This window comes from Micromys minutus (assembly GCF_963924665.1).
Source record: "Micromys minutus genome assembly, chromosome: 2".
Lineage (NCBI taxonomy): Eukaryota > Metazoa > Chordata > Mammalia > Rodentia > Muridae > Micromys > Micromys minutus.
In genome coordinates this window covers 77994533-78018581 of record NC_137971.1, presented here as the reverse complement: position 1 = coordinate 78018581, position 24049 = coordinate 77994533, and the positions used below count along the sequence as shown (strand labels likewise).

At 47.8% G+C, this 24049-nt stretch overlaps 1 protein-coding gene across 1 annotated transcript in view; it reads left to right on the top strand.

The window, feature by feature from the left end:
- VPS35L (VPS35 endosomal protein sorting factor like) overlaps nucleotides 1–24049 on the top strand; it is a 98241-nt gene that overhangs the window by 5002 nt on the left and 69190 nt on the right. Inside the window, exons 3-9 of the mRNA XM_080911622.1 lie at nucleotides 633–800; nucleotides 2419–2541; nucleotides 3778–3802; nucleotides 7056–7132; nucleotides 8051–8179; nucleotides 14461–14545; nucleotides 19976–20035. Coding sequence (XP_080767748.1) covers nucleotides 633–800; nucleotides 2419–2541; nucleotides 3778–3802; nucleotides 7056–7132; nucleotides 8051–8179; nucleotides 14461–14545; nucleotides 19976–20035 — 667 coding nt within the window. The remainder of the gene's footprint in view (nucleotides 1–632; nucleotides 801–2418; nucleotides 2542–3777; nucleotides 3803–7055; nucleotides 7133–8050; nucleotides 8180–14460; nucleotides 14546–19975; nucleotides 20036–24049) is intronic.

Here is a 24049-nt window from a genome sequence, read left to right as displayed (position 1 = left end):
GCAGACACCAGCTTTGGGGGACACTTTGGGTCTAACCCTACTTTGATATAGCTAACACCAGATCCCACTTCAGTCACAGGGGCCAAGTCCAGGGTGTGCCCCGTGCCTCTGACCTCTATAAGGTCCTGTCCTTTCATGGGTTCTGTTATTTTGCTGAGGCAGTGCACAGAGCTCAAGTTCTGGTCAGGAGAACATGGAGAACCCACTGGCCAGCTGGGGGCAGGATCCTGGAGCAGGTGTGTGGGGAATGACCTGGAGATTCTGTCCCCCCAAGCACAACCTCCTGTTCATCATCACAGGCACTCTCTGAGTGACTTCAATAACAATTTGATGTGGGGGGAGGCTCTTAATGGTCAGGTTGATTGCTTTTAACTCTATTGCTGGCTTTGTCCTTGGAGGGTGGGAATGAAGCCTGAAGTTCCTAGCACCTGGGCACGGCTGGTCTTTCTGGACCAGCTGTATTGTAGAGGCCATGGAGATACTAGGTCATGTCCGTTGTTCACAGAAGGTAAGCTTTGCCTGTGCCACAAATGACTGGCCAGTCTAGCTTCCACAGCAAGGTTAAGTGGCCTAGTTGACTGTCCTCCGATTCAGTCAGTCAGATGACCTCCAGTGCACAACTTTCTCCACAGGTCACCGAGTCAAAGACAAAGAAAGTGAGCCGGAAAGGAAGCACGTCATCCACTTCCTCCTCCTCTTCCAGCTCCGTGGTCGATCCTCTGAGCAGTGTCCTGGATGGTACCGACCCCCTATCCATGTTTGCAGCCACTTCGGACCCAGCAGCCACAGTGACAGTCACAGTAAGGGGTGTCCGGTCTTTACCTGCAGGGATTGAAGTTTTAACAGTAATGCATTGGGGCATTCTGATTGTGGCAGTTCAGGATGTCCAGGTACCCACAGGAATTTGATTAAGAATGCTATCTTAGAGAGGCTGGGAGAGATCCGTAAAGTCTCTATACTTTTATTTATTAATTATTATCTTTTTAAAGACAGGGTTTCATGTAGCACACACTGGCCTGTGTGAGAATGACCTTGAACTTCTGATTCCCCTGCCTCTGTCTCCCAAGGGCTAGGTTTACTAGTAAGAGTCACCACTCCCACTTTGTTCAGAGGTGGAGATGAACCCAGGGCTTTGTGCCTGCTAGCCAAGCACTCTAGCAACTGAGCCACACCCCTAGATTCTCTGCCTCTCGGCCTTTATCATTTTAATTTTTTGACTTTACAATATGCTTTAGATAACTTCTTATATTATGACCTTGTTGCTTTGCATGGCTGCATTATATTCTGATTCCTTTGTTTGCTGCCCATGGAGTCTAGGGTGTATTGACAACCCGTCAACGTCTCATGAATATATACATACCTCATGGCACCTGTGTGCAGGGGTCTAGGCAAGGGAGCATCCTAGAAGCTGGATGAAGGCAGTTCTGAGTGCTTCCACTGAGCCATCCCCTTAGTGGTCTGTATCCTTCCAGCAATGCTAAGGCTCACTTGTTCTCTTGATTGAATATTAACAGTTATTTTAATTTTACACCATTCGGGTTGTTGGGAAAAAATTCTTTTTCGGTGTGCTTTACAAAACTTTTAAAAATTTATTTTATGTGCACTGTTTTGGCTGCATATGTATATATGCATTGGACGCGTGCATGTGGAGGTCGGAGGAGGGCATTATCTACTGGAACTAAGTTAGAGCCACGTGGGTGCTCTGCTAGAGCATTAAGAGCACTTAACCACGGTGTCATATATATTTTAATTGAAAATGTTTTATTTTGTATGTGGGTGTTTGCATGTGTGTGGGATGCAGATATACTTGCTTGTACTTGGAGGTCAGAGGCTGACCTCAGGTGTCTTTCTGGATTGTTCTCCATCTTACATGTTGATATGTTGGGGAAGAGTGTCACTTAAACCCAGACACATAGAATTAGCTAGTCTAGCTAGCTTAACTGCTCCAGGGATTCCCATCTTTACTCCCATACCTCGAAAGCGTGAAGACCTACAGTCAGTCCCAAGAACTCCTGCAAAAAGGCTGGACACGGTGGTGCATTCTTACAATCCCAGTGTGGGGAGGGAAGGATGGATCCTTAGGGCTTGCTTGGCCAGCAAATTTGGTCCAATAGTAAAGTCTAGGCCAGTGAGAGATCTTGCCTAAAGACTGCCTGAGGAATGGCATCTGAGGTTGATTTTTGGTGTGCATGCAGAAGCAGTCTGGTGGTTCCAGGACAGCCAGGGCTACACAAACCCTGTCTCCAAAAGGCCATTTAGAAAAAGGAAAGAAAAATAAGAGAGAGAAAACAGCAGCATTGCTGGGGATGGAGTGTAGCCGGCTGGTGAAGTGTTTGCCTAGCATGCTCAGAGTCCTGAGAGACAAAACCAACAGTCAACAAAGCTTCCATTCTGAGGTGGTTGCCTTGCCCTCCTTAGGACAGCTCCAGAAAGAAACGTGATAAGGATGACAACTCCTTCGTGGGACCTGATTTTGAGCCCTGGGCCAACAAACGGGGTGAAATCCTTGCCCGGTACACGACTACGGAGAAGCTGTCTATTGTGAGTACCCAGCTGCATGTCAGCCCTGTGGTCCAGCTCCCGGACCCTAGAGTTTCCTCTCCTATGTCAGTGTTGTTTGTGTGCTAATTGGCTTCTCAAACAGTTGCATATTAAAGGTTAGGGATGCAGCTCAGTTCAGAAAAGGAATTGGCAGTATGGGCCCCTTGGGGAAGCCACTCCTAAAGGCTTTTAATTAAAGGCATGAATTAAGAGGGGAAGAGGAAGACGTGGTTCACCTCCCTCCCTGTGTCCCTCTTGAAGTTGGAGTGGCTAGTGGATGAGGTAGTTGGTTCTGTCTGGGGGAATGGGTAAAGTAGGGGCCTTTCTTTTGCCCCAGGCAACCAGTTAGTGCTGTGCTAGTTATGGTCAGGCTCACTACTTTTGACCCAAGGTCTTTTCTTGGACAGCATTAAGAACATTATGTCTCCCCCTACTCTGAGGAGGTCTGGAGATGGGGAGTCCAGGGTTGGAGTGACAACTTGGACCAGGTTTCTGATCTTTCTGTCTCACTCCCATCTAAGGGGGCCTCCTGGTAGTCCCCTCAGCACTCCAGTTCCTGTGGTTTTGGAGGTGGCTATGGTAGTATATAGCTGCAAGGGAGGCTGGCTGGGCAGCACAGCTTCATGACTGTGTTCTTCCCCAGCACTTCTCTCTCCTGCTTTCCACATGGCATGCTGAACAGAATAAGAAGAACTGGCTATTAAATGGTGTTTCTTCTTATTTCCTGAGTGCATAGGTTAATTCAGAGAAGCATCGGTCCTTTTAACCCCTGAGGGTCATCTGGAAATGTATAGAGTTATTTTTGCCTGTTACAACTTGGCATGTTGTGAGTGGATGTCAGAGAGGCTGTAAAATTCCACAGTTCATAAGCTTGACCCTACAGAGTAAAGGGGTACAACCCACAGAGGCATGAGCATGGTTGCTGAGAAACTTTGATTTAAGGATGTCCAAAATGGGTCTATTACTCAGTGCTATTAGAAGATCAAAATGTGTGTATTTGTCTCACTTGGCTAGTCCCCACACGAGTTGAAATTCAACTTCTAGTTTTTTAGCAGCCTTCCACAGGACTTGCGTTCAGTTCCAAGCGTCTGTGTCAGGAAGAGCTGCCTGTTAAGTCTAACTTCAGAGGACCCCACACCTCTGAGGATACCAGCACCCACATACACACAATTCCCATCCACAAAATTAAAGTATGAAAAGCATTAATTATTGTTATTATTTTTTTTGTCTCTGCAGAATCTGTTTATGGGATCAGAAAAAGGTAAGAGGAGTGTTTGCTTTGATAGGTAAATTCTGCCTGTGCCTTCAGTGTCTTTCACAAAGGAAGGGGAGCTGTTGTCAGGCATCTGTCATTATGATTGTACAGTTGAAAGGTGTTCAGGCTGGTGGATGCTGGACAGAAACACACAAGCATTAGTAAAAAGAGACCAAAGAGCCTTCCAGGAGTGAAAGGCAGACTTCCTGGTTGACCTTTAGGAACAGAGGACAAGAGTATTCCCCCACCACGGGATAGCTTTAGACCCCACCCCCCTGTCACTATGTCTGAGGTCCTTTTCATGTGTGTGCAGGTGTGCATGCACGTGTGTCTGTGTAGAAGCTAGAGGTCAGCATTATGTGTCTTCCTCAGTCGCTCTTCACCTTATTTATTTGTTGATATGGGGTCAGCTCCAACTGTCCTGGTCTTCTACACTTCATAGACCAAGCTAACCTTGAGCTCACAGAGATCCACCTGCCTCTGCCTCCCAAGTGCTGGGATTAAAGGCCTGTGCTAACATGCCCACCCAGCTTTCTCACCTTACTTTTTGAGACAGGGTCTCACCGAACGCTCAGCTCACTGATTCAGCTAGACTGGCTGGCTGGCAGGCAGGCTCCAGGGGCCCCAACTCGGGTCCTCATGCCTATGTGTCACACATGCTTCTGATTGAGGCATCTTCTCTAACCCTGGGCTCTTTCCTCTGCCCTAGAGCAGAGGTTCTCAACCTTCCTAATGCTGCAGCCCTTTAATACAACCCTCATGTGCTGCTGACCCCACCCCCCAGACCACAAAGTAAAATAACTTCATAACTGTAATTTCGCTACGATTATGAACCATAATGTAAATATCTGTGTTTCTGAATGGTTTTAGGTGACCCATGTGGACGTTGAGTTCTTTTGGAGACCTGCTACCTTAGATCTTTGTCCCTTGGGGAAAAGGCACATGTGCTCAGTCTTACCAGCTTTTGGTCCTTGGACATTTGGAAAGTCATATTTCAAAGTCATCCTCAGCTACCTTAGCAAGTTCAAGGCCAGCCTGTACTATTAAAAAAAAATTGATATATATATATGTGTATGTGTGTGTGTGTGTGTGTGTATAAAATCTCTCTATAAAAACCCTAAGGTGTTAGTATTGTTGTGGATATAGAATTTTTATGAATGGGTGCAAGTCAAAACAAGCTAAACTGGGCAAATTATTTGGATGGTTTAAAATGTTCGTTATGAGGTTATATTTGTATTTCGTACATGTGTGTGGTATATGTGTACACGTATGTGCTGTATGCCTAGCATGTGCAGAGGTCAGAGGAAGAAGACACTGAGTGTTCTTCTCTGTCATTTATTCCCTTGAGACAGGGTCCCTACTGAGTTTGGAGCTAGCCAGAGCCTGTCCTCCTGTTTGCCCCGGCAGTCCTGGGATTCCCATCGTTTATACAGTCCCACCTGGCATTTTCCCATGTCTTCTGGGAGTTTAAACTCAGAGTGTCACCCTTGTGCAGCAGGGACTTGTGCCCACTGAGCCAGTTTTATATCCTTAGAGCAGTGTTTGGAATGCTCATGGGGCCATTTGGGGACGCTGGGATCATGAGACTGGGACAGGTGGATGTGGCTCATTCGTGGACTGTTGTGATGGTTATAACTACTAGCTTCTAGTCCTGACCCTGCTTCCCACTTCCTGGTTCCTCATATGAATAGTCCCCACTGCCACGGCCTGATGGGGGCGATGGAAATGAAGAGACAATGGACACATGTACAGTAGAGCTGGGGTCAGTGGGCCATATGCTCTGACGGAGACAGTGTCACATCAGCCTGGAAACTCTGGAATAGGAGGCGGGTTCACCATATACAGCAGCACAACCAGAGGTTAGCTAGTCTCTGTAGGGGGAGCAGTATCAGGTTATAGTTGTCTGGGAGGAGAGAGTTGTGGTGGACACATTCTGTATACAGTTAACAACCACATTCAGACCTAGGGAAGGCTTAGCTATTTCTGTGGGCCTGAGGTACTGGGGTCCTTGACTTACAGGGAGGGGTACACCTGCTCCCCACACTCCACCTTGTCCTCTGCTGCTGTGAGATGAGCTACTTCCCCATGACTTATGCAGACTCAGACCCTTTAAAAGCTCTGATAATCATTAAACATTTCTCCCTTAAGTTGTGACTGTTAGGCATGTGGGTCACTGTAGTTCTTGGTAATTAACCAGTTTCGTCATGCCGTTAACCAAGGAACCTAGGGCCTGAAAAGAGAATAGGAGCAGCTTGGTGTATGAGCCAGTGTTCTGCCTCTGTAACAAAATACCCCAGAATGCTGCTGAACAGGAGGAAAGACTTACTTTGCCTTACAGTTTCAGAGGTTTCAGTCCAAGGCTCTTGGCTCTGGGCCTGTACTGGCACAGTCCAGTATAGTGGGAACACTTGCTAGAGGAGGCCTGGTTACTGTATGGGAAATAGAAACAGGAAGAAGGGGCCAGGGTCCTTCAAGAACACATTCTCAACGGCCTAACTTCCTAGTGCTGACTCTGCTTCCTAAAGGTTCCACCACCACCCACTGGCACCATGGGCTGGTGTCCATGCCTTTAACACAGGGGCTTTTGTGGGACATTTGCGTTTCATCCTTTATTCATTTGGTAGAAAAAGCAGGGGTTAAGTGAGTCACAGGACTCCCAGTATCTTCATGGGCGGCCCTTTGAAAATTGGGGTAGTGATTCTGAAATAGGTGGGCTTGGATGGCCGCAGCAGTCCGGACAGTCCTTGCCCTGTGTCTGGCCTGTTAAGTCCATCATCTGCGTCCTGGCTCCTGCCAGTACTGGGGATGGTGTCGAGAGCTGCAGGTTGAACAGCTAGGCCTGTTTGCCTTGGGAAGAGGCCTTAACATGTTCTTCCCACTCTGGGCAGATGAGGAAGGGGCTTTGCTGTGTAAGTGGAAAGACCTGGTGCTGCTGGGCCGGCATGCGTGCATGCCTCAGAGGCCCTTCAAGACAAACAGTGCATGGCAGAGATCTGCATTGTTCCTTTCGGTGTGATTTACAAATACCCTATGTTCCTCTTCCTGAGGCCGCCCACTTTGCTTCTGGGGGGCAGCTGCTGGTAGAGGAAGCTTCCACTAGACCTTGAGTCTGTGAGGAAGCAGCAGCTGCTCCACCACTGCAGTGCTCTGAGGTGAATTGTTTTCTGACAAATTCATGGTGACATATAACAGGTGTCTTCCATGCTGGGTGTGGGTGCATGAGAAAACTGCTTGCGTGACCGATGTCTCTCCCGTGTAGGCAGAGCTGGGGCTGCGGCTTCCGCCATGTCAGAGAAGGTTCGGACGCGTCTGGAAGAGCTGGATGACTTTGAGGAGGTGAGCGGGAGATGTACCACTTATAGGGTACAGTGACGGGGTTCCCCAGCCCTTCTGCCAAGGGTGGCTACTCACTGTGCTAGGCCTCCTAGGTCTTAGTTCAGGGAAAGATGGGGGGGGCCTAATGTTCACCTGGTATGAACTGGTTCTTCTGGAGACCGCTTTTCACTCTGTGATGTAGGAGAAATCCTTCTGTAATCTGGGGACTATCAGCAGTGAAATCCATGTGGAGTCACACCCAAGGAAACAGGTTCGTGTGGCACAAAGAGCCCACCTAGAAGCATTGTTTACACAGGGCCTGTTGAATGTGGCTCACAGGACTCTTGTAATGGCTCGTGTATGCTTTGAAAGAACGGGCTTGTTTGGCGACTCTTAAGAACTGGCAAATGTGGAGCCGGGAAGATGACTGGGTCAGTAAAATACCTGCTATACAAGCCTGAAGACCTGATTTTGATTCCCAGCATCCATGTAAAAAAGTCTGCTGTGTTTGCCTGCATATATGTTTATGCGTATGCACACCTCTTGCATGCCTGGTGTCCAGAGGAGCCAGAAAAGGACGTCACATCCTCTGGATAGATTGACAGCTGCTTATGAGCTGCCAAGTGTGTACTGTGAACTGAATCCAGGTTCTCTGTAAGATCAGTGAGTGGTCTTAACTGCTGAGCCATCTCCCTAGCCCAAAGTTTTTATGCCAGAGCTTCTAGTACCACGCTGTGCACACACTAGTCCACAAGCTGTAAGTCCTATGCAGCAGCAGTGCCAGTCAGGATCTTGGCTCTGTTAGCAGCAGACTGAGGAGCAACTGTGGCACTGAGTGGCAAGGTGCAGCCGGTGTCCGGCTGTCCTGTGTGGAGGTGGTGGTTGGTGAGGCTTTTCCTTTTCCTCCAGGGCTCACAGTTCTGCCTTTTCTGCCCACAGGGATCCCAGAAGGAGCTGCTGAACCTGACCCAGCAGGATTATGTGAACCGCATAGAGGAGCTCAACCAGTCTCTGAAGGATGCCTGGGCCTCGGACCAGAAAGTGAAGGCTCTGAAGATTGTCATCCAGGTAAGGCGGTGGGTGTGTGTGTGTGCGCGCGCGTGCGCATGGGTCGGGGTGAGGAGGTTTTGTGCTGTTTCATTTCTTAAAAATTCTGTGTAAAACTCCACTTCACATTTAGAGTTCTCCCTCAGGTCTTCCCCCATTCATCGCTTCCGTACTCACAGATGTCCTTTGAGAAGCTGAGATTCTAAATCTGTTTTTGTGAGCTGTCTAATCTTAGGGCCACTGTGCACAGCTGCACAGGTTGTGTATCTCATGACTGTAGGAACCACTGTTGCTTAGACGACAGAATTAACGATTTGCCCAGTGCTGTGCAGTACACAGGACACGTACTATTGCGTTTGTGATTTGTGCACACCAAGGTTTGGGTAACTGCCTTCCATTTTGCCTCAACCAGACTGATTGGCTTGGAATCTGAGATTAATGTTTCTGTTATACATTTTAAAGACATAGTCATATAAGGAAAATACACTCAAACTATCAAGAGAAGTGTGTTCACAAATTATCTTGGTGAATTTGTTGATTTGCTGATGGCTCTTGGAGTCAGTCCTTTAAGGAAAAGTATTTTTTTCTAAGATTTATTTTATTTATTTGTTTGTTTGTTTTGGTTTTTCAAGACAGGGTGTCTCTGTGTAGTCCTGGCTGTCCTGGGGCTTGCTCTGTAGTCCAGGCTGGCCTTGAACTCAGAGACTCTGTTGCCTCGTTCACCACCAGTGACCAACTCTTCTTATGCATATGTGTGTGTGTCTTTGTGAGCATATACCATGTGTGGGGGGGTCCCATGGAGGCCAGAGAGGGAATCAGGTTCTTGGGAGCTGGAGATACAGGCCTTTGTGGACTGTCAGATGCTGGTGCTAGTAACTGAACTCAGGTCCTCTGGAAGAGCAGCAAGTGCTCTTAGCTAGAAAGCTGCCTCTCCATCTCTAGGAAAAGGTTTTATTCTGCTCTTTTACCCTGAAGACCCTTCTCCCTTGGCAAAAAGTATTTCGGTCAGGGGCTAGGTATATAGCTGAGTTAGTAGAGCCTGCTCAGTATGCTGGAAGTCCTGGGTTTGACCCCCAGCACTGTATAACCTTGGTGTGCTGGGGTGTGCTTCTGGACCCAGTGGAGGTAGGAAGAGCAAGGCCATCCTTGCCTACACAGCTTGTTTTAAGATAAAAATAACAACAATAACAACAACAATAGTAATAATAATAACAACAGCAACAATGCAAAATTAAAAAAGAAAAACAATCAGTAGAGCCAGTGAGGCCTTTGGAGTCATCCTGATGACCTGAGTTGGATCTTCAGAATCTACAGTGGAGAGAGAAAACTGAGCCCTGTACATTGTTGTCTGACCTCTTATGTGTGCCCTGGACCACAGTGGAGTATTCCTTCTCATACACACATAAGTAAATACATGTTAGAAATTAAGAAAAATGAAAGAAGAGCTCTGGTCATGGTGAAAGAGGGAATTCACACGCACTGCTTTGCTGGTTTTGGAGCAGCGTGTCTGAAACAGCCATTTTTAGTTCAGAGGGACATTTGTCATAGAGAGTCATTTCTCACTTCTTGTCATGGTAACGGGACATTTTTTTTGATAGAGGTCTGTGCACTTGGCTCTTGAAGTGTTTGAGGTTGAATCTATGTGTCATGGGGTGGTCTTTCCTGGGGCTTCATGACTCAGAGAGGCTGGGCTAGTTCTCTTTTCCTGTTTACAGAGTAAACACTCCTGGAGAAAGGGCCTCTCACCCTGCCTGCAGACTGAGGGTGACTTGGAGTTCAGATAGCTGCAGGTGTTTGCACTGTAGAGTGACTGGAACTTGGGACTCCATCCGAGGCCTCAGGGCAGGAACCAAGCAGTGTCTGATTAATCCTACCTGCTGGATCCTAAATTCTAAATGCTTTTGGAGGTTACTGTAAGGCAGTGAAGAAGGCATGTAGGGAAATAAGCAAGGTACCCTCATTTACTCAGAATTTTTTTTTAATTTATTTTTTACTTTTTGGCAGGGCACTCATCTACCTGGAGAACCTGGGTTCTATCCCAGGACTGACATCCCCAATCAAAGTAATTTTCAGCATATAATTACTACACATTTAAGCCTAGAATTCAATGACTTTGAGCCAGGCATGGTGGGTGCATACGTCTTATCCCAGCACTGGAGAGGTTGTGTCTGGAGGATAGCTGGTTCATGTTAGTCTGAGTTGTATCTTAAGACTACCCGTCAGGCGGTGATGGTGCATGCTTTTAATCCCAGCAGTCAGGAAGCAGAGGCAGGCAGATATCTGAGTTTGAAGCCAGCCTGTTCTACAGAGCGAGTTCCAGGACAGCCAAGGATGCACAGAGAAAAAACCTTGTCTCGAAAAACAAAACAAAACAAAAGAAAAGTTAAAAACAACAACAACAACAACAACAACAACAACAACAAAAAACCATCTCCCCAAAGAAAGGAAATGCAATGACGTTTAGTACCTTTACAGCGGTACAAGTATCTTAACTCATGCAGTTCAGTGTTAGAACATCTTTATCACCCTTGCCCCTCAATCCTGACTAATCGGAACCCACCGATCTCCTTCCAGAATACCATGCCCTGCCTTCATCTATACACGCGCCACTCCGGGCCTGCCATAGGATGGGCTCATTCTGTGCACAAGTTTTTACATCTGGCTTCTTTCACTTGGCTAAACATTTTTGTAGTTCGTCTGGGTTGTGTTGTGTGTTGAGGCCGAGTTCCCCTGAGTAGTACTCCAAGGCATACGTGACCTCTGTTTGTGTACCTGTGCACAGTTGTTGATGTCTAGTTTCTTCCATCCTCGGAATGCTTGAGTCTGTGTGGATTTCATCTTCATGTCTTCTGGACAGATTCCCCGGAGCAGCTCTGGTGGTGGGTTTTTTTTTTTTTTTTTTAGAAACTACCAGAGTGCTTTTGAAAATGGCAGCTCCTCTATATTCCCAGCAGCAGTGCCAAAGACACCAGTCCCTCCCTAGTGCCCTAGTCCAGTGTACGTGTGTGAGTGCTGTCGTGTGTGCCATGGCACGTGTATGGAAGTCACACGACAGCCTTGGGTGTCAGTCCCCACCTTTCTCTTCGTTTCTGGTGAGTTCTCTTACTGTGCCGCATGCCAGGCTAGCTGGCCCATGCTCTGGGCATTCTTTCTCTGCCTTCAGTCTCACTGTAAAGATCCCTTAGATTTGGGGGATCTGAGCTTGGCCTTTACCTACTGAGCCATCTTCCCAGCAAACAGTTAGTGTCATATGTACCTCATTGAAAACAAAACAAAACAAAACAAAATGAAACACCCAGTGCCATCTCAGTAATGATGATGGGTTTGACTGCAGGTACCTCAGCCTCAGTACCATGCTGGTAGTCAGCCAGTGAACAGCAGTGTGTCTCAACCTCTGCTGAAGGGGAGGCTGAGCTTGGGAGCTGTGTGAGAGATACCCAAGCTGCACTCAGCCGCTTTGCATTAGCATCTCAGTAAAGGAGGCATTCCTTAAACCACTGAGTGTGCCACATGCTTGCTTTTTTGGTATAGCCTTCTCACAGAGCCCTTGTTAAAAATATTGCTTCTTTAATGTTTGGCTTGAGATTCTTTATCTACATGTGTGTGTGTGCACGCGTGTGCGTGTGCACGCACATGTGTAGAGGGTACATGTGGAGGCCAGAGGTTAATGTTGGGTACCTTCCTCAGTTGCTTTCCCCCTTATTTTGAGAGACAGAGTCTCTAATGGGATTTTTCTTTAACTTTCATATTTTGCTTCTGGTGACTAGCAGGCTCTACCCTCCCAGTGCTGGGTTGCTGATACATGCCACCAAGCCTAGCTTTTGACAGGAGTCCTGGAGATCCAGACTAAGGCCTCTCTACCCACTGAGCCATCTCCCCAGCAGTCCCTGGAGATTCTGTATTTTTTAAAAATTATTTCTTTCAGTTTTTGGAATTATATCATTTTCCCCTTCCTTTTCTCCCCCTGGACCTTCCCACACACCCTCCTTGCTCCTTTTCGGATTCATGGCCTCTCTTTTTAATTGTTGTTACATGTATGTATGTATAGGTATACATACATGCCTAATAGATATGTAACCATACTCTACTAGTTCTGTGTAATGTGACTTCTGTGTGTGCTTTCAGGACTGACCATTTGGTACTGGATAACCGATTGCTGTGTCTTCCTTAGAGAAGACCTTCTCCTGCTCCCCGCCTTCCTTAGTTGCCTGTGGTTCTTTGTGCAGGGTTGAGGCCCAGTGAGCTTTCTCTTCCCACATTAGCTCATCTATTGTTGTTCTTGTTCTGCTCATATTTAGGCAGTGAAGCTGGTGAGGCTATGGGTGTCCTTTGGGACTGTCTATTTTTAACACCCCAGCCTTAGGAAATAGAACCATGACCTTTAAAATTATATAGTCTCTTTAAAATGCTGCTATCTAAGGTAATTTTACTTCAAGAGGTTCTTGTGACTTTAGCTTTGGGTTTTAAAAGAATTCAGTCTTTTCTCATCCTTTCTAAAACACATGTTCATGGAAGCAGCTTGTGGGGGCGGGGCATGGGGATCACCGCACATCTGGGTGGAATCTGGAGTCTTGCCTGAGCTGTGAGGGGACAAGAGGTCCTGCATGGCAGGGGCGGAAGAGGAGGTGGGGAGATGTCATCTTCCTAGGAACCGTGGGGCGTGCACTGTAAACAGTCTCTGGCATTTCGGGTCATTGTATTTTTTTTTTTCCTTCTGATCCCTAAAATCTCCACGAGTGATTGTTTAAGTTGGGACCTCTCATGAAGGGCCATGAAGATCACAGAGCAAGACAGCAGGGGCTGTAATTCCATATGCATCCAAATGCTCCAATAAAGCAAGTATCTTTGTTTTAACAGCACATGTCTCCCTGCCCCTGTGAGAGGGTTTCCACAGGTCAGACACTGTTGATGCATAGGCATGTCACACAGAGGAGAAACTTGGCCACTCTCACAGTTTAGATGCAGGGAGTCAGAGCCAGAGTGAAAATATGTGCCCAGAGGACCCAGCTTGCTGGATGTCCTGACCACCACATGCATGCCCTGCTCACCGGAAATGCATGTTTACGGGCCTGTTCTTTAATGTCCAGTTTATTTTTTATTTGTGAATTGATAAATGCCATGTTTGCGTACGCATGGACATGCGTATGCGGAAGCCCCATTACTTTCTACTTTATTATTATTGTTTTTCAAGACAGGGTTTCTCACTGTAGACCTGGCTTTTCTGGAACTCACTATGTAGACCACGTTGGCCTTGAACTCAGAGATCTCCCTGCCTGGTTCAGCAGATAAGGAGGATCCTTTCAGAAAAGTCTTCCCCAGTCAAACTTGTGGCTTTCTCAGAGCCAAGCTTTCCAGAACATTCTGTAGGAGGCTCTGTAAGCATTCTGGCTCTTTTTGTCAAAAGTGAGTGGTGGGTCCGGGGAGCTGGCTGACGGTGCAGGAGCACTTTCTATACAGATGGGAAGACTTGTGTTTGAGTCCCCACCACCGTCAGAAAAGCTGGACATGGCACTGAGGGGCAGAGACAGGCAGAGTCTAGATCACTGGCAGCAAGTTCATCAGCCTGGCTAAAAGTGATAGCTTCAGGCTCAAGGGGAGACCCTGCCTCAAGGGAATAAGTTGGACATAGAGAAAGACTTTTTTAAAAACTTCTATCTATCTATCTATCTATCTATCTATCTATCTATCTATCTATCTATCTATTTTATGTATATGAGTACACTGTAGCTGTCTTCAGACACACCAGAACAGGGCATCAGATCCCATTACAGATGGTTGTGAGCCACCATGTGGTTGCTGGGAATTGAACTCAGAACCTCTGGAAGAGCAGTCAGTGCTCTTAACCACTGAGCCATCTCTCCAGCTCCCGAGAAAGACTCTTAACATCTTCCTTAGACTTCCATATGCACACACATGGGTATATGTCTGCATGCACACGTGCATACCACACACATACACACAACCAAACACACAGAGAAAGAATATAAGCATAGAGACAGCTCAGCATTTAAAAGCACTGGCTGTTCTTCCAGGGGACTAGGAGTTAAGCCCTAGCATCCACATAATGGTTTACAGCCATTTATAATCCAGATTCCAGGGGATCCGCCATCCTCTTCTGACCTTTGGCAGCAGCAGGTACGTGCACACATGCCGACAAAACACCCACATACACAAAGATCTAAAAACAATAAAGTAAGGAGAAGTTTTTCTTGCGTATGTCCCCTGTGGGAAAGGCTGACACGCTGGGCTCTCATCACTGTGGTCAGGCCCCCCCGAGTGATTCCCTCTCCTGTTCTTTCTAGTGTTCAAAGCTGCTGTCAGACACGAGCGTTATTCAGTTCTACCCAAGCAAGTTTGTCCTCATCACCGACATCCTTGATACGTTTGGTAAGTACCGAAGCCACCCTGTGTCTAGAAAATGTGTTTGTTTCGGCAGAAAGTCACTGCCAGCACTGCTTAGGTTGGGCTCTGCTGTCACGAGGGAGGATGGTCTGCTCTGTGACCTCTTTCCTGTTTGTAAAGTCAAGTCAAAGGGCTTTATATATAGGATAGCACGCTGTATATATTTTATCTTAACAAAATAACAGGTTACATTTTTATTTTGATTGACGCGTGGCACTTATCGGTATTTAAAGGACGCAGTGTGGCATTTCAGCGCAGGTGTACGGTATGTGAAAGTCAGGGTCACTGGCCTGTGTGTCCATTGCTTTAGACATCTGTCGCTTCCTTTTGTTGGAAACATTCACAATCCTCTACACTAAGCATTTGAAATATTTAGTTAGTTGCTGGATGTCTGTATGCTGGACATTGGGACTCTTTCTTTCCAGCTCACTGCATTGTGTGTCTGTACTAAAACCCCAAATGTTCTCTTCTGATCTTCACATAGACCAGTGACGTGATGAATGAAGTAGTCAGGTCAGCAGCACGTGTCCTGGCTTAGCTCAGGTCCCTCACTACCTCTGGGACATCTGCATTTGCACTGATCAGAACTGTGTGTTTGCCTGCTCTCTGTCACTGTGACCAAGTTCTTAGGACAGTTGATGAGGACAGAGACGAGGAGGAAAGGCTTACTTGGGCCTGTAACTTTAATTTTTTCAACTCTTATTTTTAATAATGGTTCTTAAATGATTATAACCTCCTTTTTAGCCCACCACCCACCAGAGGTGATGGGAAAGAAAGCATACAGGAGAAGTGGACCTGTTTAGAAAGGTTCTTTGGAGCAACTCCCATCTGTGTTGTCTGGAAATCGGGAGTTTGGTTCACAGGTCAGCAGACGGCAGCAGCTCGATCCATTTGCAAACACTTCACAGATACGCCCGCAGTCCAGTTTGGCAGAGCTGGGATCGCAAACTCGAATCGGCAGCAGTGGTGATTCCTCAAAGAGACAGGCAGGCCTCAGGCTCTGCAAAACTCAGCAGGAGGGACCAGGAAAGGCACAGGAGAAGTTCTCCGCTGTGCCTCTCTCAGGGAAGTGAAGATTTGAGACCCACCAGCATTGCACACTGAGCTGTACTAGCAAGCAAAACGTCGCCTCTGTCACTGTCTCAAGTTCTTTTCTATACCTGCCCTCTAAACATCATGTGTCCTCCATGGGCCTTGCCTTAGCACATGTGTCTGTCAGCAGACATCACTGCCAATCAGCCTGAGTACACGGAAGTGGCAAGAGGCCCTAGAACAGCACTAGAAGTTTTTTGGTGAGTTCCTCTCTATGGAGTCCCGACAAAAGGAGCCCAGCTGCGCAATGCAAGGTGGACCAATATGTGCGTGTCGTTAGCGAAGAATTCTTCATCGTGTGTCCTTTCACGTGCTTACTTTAGCAGAACATCCTTTCACCTGTGTCCGCTTCAGGAAAACATGCCTTCATGTGTTTGCCCCGGCAAAATGTCACCCAACACAACTGACTTCCCTAAGAACCCTTAAGTTTCCACTTCATGGGCCTGCGGCAAGGTTTCCAAGTCGGGAGTTTCTGTTTATGACTCGTCCTGTGGTAAGGCTGCACAGCTTGGCAGGAATGTGTGACAGGCAGGTCCGCTCACACCGTGACCCAGATGCAGAAGAGGAACAAAGGGCTGGAGCCTCACAGCTGCCTTCCCAGGGAGCTCTAGGTGTCTGAAATACTTGCCAGGAGGCTCCACCACTTAAGTGGACCATACTTCCCAAGAACGATGCTAGAGCCCACACCTTATACAGAGGTGCCTTGGGGAAACAGTGAAGGTCTGAGCCATAGCAGGAGCTCAGCCTATCTTCCCTGCCTCTCCCTGTTCTGCAGTGTGTCTGTCTCAGTGTACTGACACACATCACTTTTCCTCATCTGGACACCGAGGCGTCTTCCGCATGCACTCCTGAAGTTCTCCCCAGCTTACCGATTTCCTCGTGTTTTCGGTCACCACAGTCTGTCTTGCCTACATGGCAGTCATAGTGCCTCTGAGGTCTTCCTGCCCTGGTCACTGGGGTTACGCTGGTCCCACACTTCTTGTAGGATACAGAGTGATCTCTTACAGTTTAGTGGAAAGTTCTAAATGAAGAGACTAATCTGTAGGCCCAGGGGCCCCTTGGCCTGGTGCATATCAGCGGGTGGTTGAACCAGAACAGTTAGCCTGGCCCGGGCAACACTCTGGGCTGTATATGCAGCGTGGAGTATATGCAGTATCTGAAGGGCCTTACAGATGAGCTTCTGAGAGCTGGAGGTCAGATGAAGGCCCTCTGTTCTTTGGGTTCTACCTCACTGGCCTGGCTTAGGTCATGGTATCTGGCAATGAGATACTGACTTCCAGTGCCTGGCTTGATTGCCCACAAACATGTGCTGTTGTTGCCAAAGAAAGAGGAACAGGCCCTGGTCATGTTTGGTGCTTATACTTCTCCAGTTTTTATTTTTATTATTATTAGTATTTTTAGAGGAGAGCTTTGTCTTGTCTGGATAAAATCCTGAGTTCTGTGGCCAGTCTTGTCATGTGCTGTTCTAACAAATCTGCCTCTCGGCTGTCAGCATGATGACGTAGGGTCAGAGAGTCTTGCAGTTCAGGACCACAGGGCACATGGAGATGCATGTACACAGGAGAAGTATGACAGGCTATGATTGGCGTCTCAGTAGAGACCATAGGCGTCAGGCTGCTGGCTCCCCTGGCTGCGGCCTCTCCTTTAGTCGTGTGTTTGAGATTCAGTTTTTCTGCCTGTGCAATGGTGCATAGGAGACACTGATGTGGAGACTGAAGGGGTCTTTGGAAAGTCAGTTGTGTTGGATGGCGCTTTGCTGGAGCAAGCACGTGAGGGAATGGGTTCTTGAAGTGGGTACAGCTAAAAGGCTAAGGCAGACTCGAGAAGGAACTGAAGCAGACACAGGAGAAAGGATGTTGTGCTAAAGCAAGCACATGAAAGAACTTGTGATGAAGGGTTCTTCACTAACGACACACACACACACACACACACACACACACACACACACACATACACACACACACACACACACACACACATATTGGTTCGCCTTACATGTGTTGTTGGCCTACATTTGTTTGGACTCTAGAGAAAAGCCACACCAAAAACCCTCTGGTGCTGTGCTGCAGTTTCTTGATGCTTCCCAGGACTCGGGCTGATTGGTAGTGATGTCAGTGGAGACAGACACACTTGTTAGAGCAAGACAGACTCTGAAGCAAGACCTGTGGAGGACCCGTGGTGTTCGGAGGGAGCATAAATAGAGCTCGATGGCCAGAGATAGAGGCTGAGCTTGGCTTGCGGTGGGGCCAGCTGTGCAAAACCTGTTGATCCCGTGTCTTTGCTGGTCTTCACTGCCCTGAGAGAGGTACAGCCAAGAGGGAACTTCTCACTGATGGCCTGAGTCCTTCCTTCTGCTGACCCACACTGACGCTAAGGCCTGGCTGACTCTGCCAGATAGCGCCACTGCTGCTGATTTGTGTTTGGTAGCCTGACTACCAAACTGGGCTGCTGGTGTGTCTGTGAAGTGTTTGCAAGTGAACTGAGCCGCCGCTGCTGACCTGTGACCTGTGAACTGAACTGCTGATTTCCAGCCAACAGACGGGAGCTGCTCCAAAGAACCTTTCTAAACAGGTCCACTTCCTCTGTGTCCTTTCTTTTTCCCTACCTCTGGTAGGTGGTGGGCTAGGCTTAAGGTATTTAAGAATCATCATTAAAAATAGTTAAAAAAAAAAATTAAGGTTAAAAACCACCCTCTCCCAGACTTTCTGGAGAGCAGGCCCTGAATGGGCACAGGGCAGTTTCCTTTCCTAAGAGCTGCCAGCAGTATGGTAAATAGTTGTGGGCAGTGCCAGGCACAGAGCTCCTGCTCAGAACATGTTCACTGTCACCGCTGTGATTCTCCATCACGGTGTCTTCGATGTGTCAGAAACTTGGCATGGGGCGGCAGCTCACTGAGCGGCGTCCATGAAGGTGTGAGGACCTGTGTTCAGATCCACAGGGTCCACATTAAGAATGGGCGGAGCTAAGATGTGTGTGCACCTACAAACCCACTGCTGTGGGAGGCCGAGATGGAAAGATCACTGGAGGGAGCGTGGTGGTCTACAGCCTAGCCCCAGGTCTGACGAGAGGAGCTCTCAGCATTCTCTTCTGACGTGGATGTGCAGTGCAGGCTCCTACCCCCTCACACACACATGCGTGCACAGTGAACTCACAGTGTCTACCACCTGAACAAAAGAGAAACAACGTATTTGGCCAGAACTGACATAGTTAACAGCTGCTCACAGTGTGAGGCTGCAGATAAGAACAGTTGTATCTTCTGAAGGCTGTTTCTAAAGAGGTGGCAAGCTTTTGTAAGGGGAGTAAGGAGTTTGTACTAGTCCCTCAGTCTGCTGTTCCTCAGTGTGCTCAGGGACAAGCAGTGTCTCCGTCTACTGTGACCCAGTGAGGCAGGGGAGAAATGTCTTTCTCTCCCTGAGGCTTCCAGAGCCTGCAGTGTGTGTGTGTGTGTGTGTGTGTGTGTGTGTGTGTGTGTGTGTGTGTTGAGGGTGAGGTTCCAAGCTGGGCTTCTCAGCTTGGCTGTACACTGACATCCCTGAGCACCTAGACCGTTTCTGTGGGAGCCTCTAGGGATAGACAAATACATCCTCACCCTGGATGAGTTTCAGGAGCTCTGCCTGCATGCCGGGTCTGAGAAGTTTTGGTTTAGGGGACATTGGTCGCCATTTCTAGATATTCTGAAAATTAGTGTCTCTCACACCTGAGCATCGCATTTCCAGCGATGTTGTCCAAAGTCCACATTCTAGTCACGTTCCCCAAATTGTTGTCTTTCCAAGCTCCAAGACGGGCCCAGGCCTGTGCATTCCCAGCTACCACACTGTTAGAGGCAATCAGCAGCCGAGAGAAGGAAAAAGAACCTGGACTCAGGCCAGAGCAGTGCAGGGTGTCCTCGTACACTCGACCGGAAGTGCTCTGCACTGGGCTATAGTTCCAGCCATGCTCCGCTTAGGCAGGCATGCTTAGGCCTGTGGTCAGAAGTCATGTCAATAAGATCAGAGAATGAATATTTGACCCGCATCTTGAGGGCCACAACATTCTGTAATGTTTTTTTAGTTTAATTACCCTAGGTAAACTGTGAATTCATGTGAAAACCAGCTTCCTTTCCCAGGATGTGTCTGCAAGCTTGCCATCTGCTCTTTTTTCCCCCTTTTCACTAAAAAAAAAAAAAAAAAAAGAAAGAAATCCAAAGTTAAAAGTGTGTGCCACTAGGTGGCAGCATATACTCACTAGTTAATGCCTGCTGCCAGTTACTTATAATTAGTAATATTTATTTAGTGTTTGCTCCTGTGGTGTGTGATGTCAATACCGTATGTCTCCTTCTCCTAGGAAAGCTGGTCTATGAGCGTATCTACTCCATGTGTGTGGACAGCCGCGGTGCCTTGCCAGGTAATGTCATGCTTCCTGGGTTCTTTGGCACCAGTCTGCCCAGAACCATAGCTAGAAGCTTTTAATCAAGTCAGGATTTATTGAAAATGGATAAGGTTTTTAATTCAGTGTGCTGAAAGAAACGTGTTTGAAGTCTGATTGTCTCAGTTATCCAAAGCCATCAGGAGGTTTGCAAGCAGGGAAGTCATCAGAGTGCGGGGAAAAGGCCAAGTGAGACCTGGTTGCATATCAGCTTCTCTGCTGCTGCTGCTCAGAGCCATGCTCTTGTTCCATGTGGGTCTTTATTTCCAAGAAGCAAATTGCTTAAGTAAAAACTGTGTATGTATGAAAGGATGTCCGATAAATCAATAGGGGCAGATGCCCCAGCTTCTCAGCCTATACATAAATGATGTTGGCGTTAAATTCATTGCCAATCAATTTTAGATTCCCAGGAGGTTCTAATGGGACAGGTGGATGATGGACTTGTGTTGTCACATGAGCTATCGTGACGACGTGTTCAGATGCAGCTTCCTCTCCTTTTCCCCGTTTAACAACCAAGCCTTGCTGCAAGAAACCTGTTCTTGCACAAAGCTGCAGCAGCCCTGGGCTGTTGTTTCATCCCTCTTCCTGCTCCTGGCAGCGGTTCTTGCCCAGGGACCAGGGGACAGTGATAGTGGCAGTGACCCATAGTTTGATGTATCCCTCCCTTCTCTGCCCCACTCCCTTTTCTCTCTTACCTCCTCCTCTTTCCTCTCCCCGGCCCTCCTTCTTGTTCATCCACCCAGATGTCATACATCTCCCCTCCAGCCATCCTCTATCCATTCCCCCATCCACCTACCCACCCCCACCCATCCGCTTACCTGCCCTCATGATCCTCCTCCTCCACCCCCATCTGTCTTCCCACTGGCCATCCATCCATCTACCCACCTGTCCATTTATCCACCCATCTCCTTAAAACTCTTTGATGTGCACGTTCCTCAAAGAGAAACAGCTGTACACGGCTTTAGGTCTGTATGAGCCCTTGGAGCTTCCTGGTCTCACTGTAGAAGGGCAAGCCCAGTGCAGCAGGGTCAGAGCTGCGCCTGCACTGTCTGGTCCAGTGGCCACCAGCCCCATGTTGCTCTTGAGTACTTGAGATGTGGCTGGCAAACCGAAATGAGTTTTGAGTTTAAAAAGAAAAGACGCTGGGTAACCTGGTGTGGAGGTACATGCCTGGAATTCAGCAACTACCAGCACTCAGGAGGTGGAGACAGGATTGTGAGTTCAAAGTTAGCTTGGGCTACATAGTAAACTCCTGTCCGTAAACCCCAAGGGCTGAGGATGTAGCTCAGGGGTAGAGTACTTATAAAACATACACAAGACTTCATCCCCAAGCACAGCAGGAAAGGGAAAGAAAGGGAAAAAAAGGAATGACAAAAGACACTAGATTATAAGACTTAATGAGGATCAAAAGCTGTATAAGCCACTGATAAGTTTTTAGTCTGGTCCCAGGTTAAGATGAACTCCAGATGAACTGGGCCTCTGCACATTAGTGCAGTTAGCTGTACCTCTTCAGCCTTCTGTGGCTCCTACAGCATTTCCGTGCCTCCGACCCTCCCCTCGCACCATAGTCAAGTTTTTAGAGTCTCCTTCTGGTAAGTTTCTTGGAAAGGCGTGCAGAGGCCAGCCCTGTGGGAAAATTATCTCTGCTGGCCGGGGATCTGGGAAATCCACATTTATTTATTGAATGTCCGCTCAGCATGTGGTTCACGGGCATCAAACCTCAGCCGACTGCCAGGATTAAACTTGTATGTTTTCTTTGGCAACAATGGATTTTTTTTTTTAATGCATGTATTTCTGTGCGCTACTTGTATGCCGGAAGCCCTTTGCGGCCTGAAGAGGGACCTGATCTGCTGGAGCTGGAGTCGTGGGTAGAGTGAGCCTTTTCCTGTGGCTGCTGGGAGACAATTGCAGTCCTTTGCAGGAGCAGCAAGCACTCTTCATAGCTGCACTGTTGCTCCTGCTTGACTAGCGAGCTTTTAAAATCCTTTTCTTGGGGGGCATTTGGAGAAATGGGCCAACTGTCAAGAACACTTGCAGAGGACCCAGGTCCCAGCACCCACATGGGGGCTCACAGGCAGCTAGCTCTACACTGTAGTCTAAGGGCATCTGGTACTGTTCTGACCTCAGATGTTCACAGCGCACGCACAGACAGACGCACGCAAATAAAAGATACCTTTAATTCCATTTCCTTGTGGGTTGGTGTTTGAGTCCCTGTAGCTGAGTATGACCTTGAACTTCTGATTCTTGTCCTTCACCTCCCAAGTCCTAGGATCCCAAGTGTGGCCCACACCTTTCTGCTTCTTACATTGGTTCCTACGCTGTTACTTACGAAGAATGAACTTTTGGAAGAAGTCTGGGTAGTGGTGGCACCTCTAGTCCTGGAACTCCAGGCCAGGGCAGAACGTAGGCTAATCTGGTCTAGCTTCTCAGGACGTCATCTCAAAATAAACAAGTTTGTTGGTCTGGCCTGCCTGACCCTCAGGGTCATTTGACTTTCTGTCCACTATAACTGTTTTCCAAACAACATGTTAGGGCCAAACTCAACTACAACATCAAAAGGTGTTTTCCTCATTTGAATATAGTAGTAAGCAATTTTAACTTGAGTATTTTACTTTAGCTGAGAGCACTATAGATCAGGATATGTTTTGTTTTTGTTTTGGGGCAGGTTAACTATGTTGCTCAGGCTAGCCCGGGCTAGCCCAGGCTTTTTTTTTTTTTCCCCTTGCAATTTGTTTGGTCATTATGTTTTTCCTTTCCCTTAAAATCTTCCCTTGATGCTTTTCTCTGGTACTGAGAGCCCAGAAGGAAGAGGACAGACTTCTTCCACAGTTGCCAGGGGCCAGGAAGGACTCTTAACTGAAATCAGGAGGGAAGCTTTGACGTTCTTCCGCAGAATTCCGCCTGAAGAGTTCTGTGGGGAGGACGCTGGTGACATTTGCACTCATTCTTTCCGTCTGAATCAGTTCCCAGATGGGAGAAGCCGACTCTTGAGCTCTTCGCCCTCAGGAGTTGGAGCTGTGAGAGTGTTTGCTCTTGTGAGTTTGGAGGATGCTAAGAGCTCTTTGGGTCATGCCAAGGACACATCAGGCCGGCCTGTAATCCCAGCACTCGGGAGGATCATAGATTCTGGGCTAGCTTGGACTACTTGGTCTCCATTAAAAAAAGGAGGCGGGAGGTGGGGAGAGGAGGAAGAAGAGGACCAAGAGAAGAAAAAAGAGGAAAAATCCAAGAGGAAAAGTGTACGTTACTATGTGTTGTCACCCTTCCCCCACACTTCTTTAAAATTTTTAACATTTATTTATTGTGTGAAGGAGACAAGGCACACGCATGCTGCCGTTACCCCCAGTTAGCGGTTGGAAGGCAGGGGCGCTGTTGAGCATGGCAGGTAGCAGACAGAATCTGTGGTTGAAGATGGACACAGGAAACTGACGCACACAGAGAACTGTAAAGCACACGCCACAGGAGGCTGAGGCCCGGCCACTCCTGGAGGCCTGGGTTTCTAAAGTCCCTGAAGAGTTGTCTTCCACGAATGTAAGGCTGGTCAGTCTGTTGTGTAAGCATGTCTGCTGAACTTACTGAGCTAGCCCACCATACGTATCCTGCTGGCAAGAGAGGGAGCGCTCAAGGCCTTTGCTCTGTGTTGTGAGGCTCTTGACAGGAGGGTGAGACAGAAGCCACTATCTAGCCACTGTCCCTCTCCCTGGCTGTCTGCCTATTAGGGGCTCAGGCTAACTCTTCCTCCCACTCCGTGGCAGCAAGACTGAAGGTTACAGGACAACTCGTGGGAGGCAGTTTTCTCTTTCCACTGTGTGAGGTCCAGGGATTGAGTCATCAGGCTTGGCAGCAAGCCTCTTTACCCACTGAGCCATCCCATTGTCCCCTCTCCCTTCTCAATCTAATCTACATGTGTTAGATTATATGTTATATATATATAATGAAGTCACGCGCCCTGGGTGTTCCGTCATTTTGTGTCCTAGTTGGAAGGCATTCTAA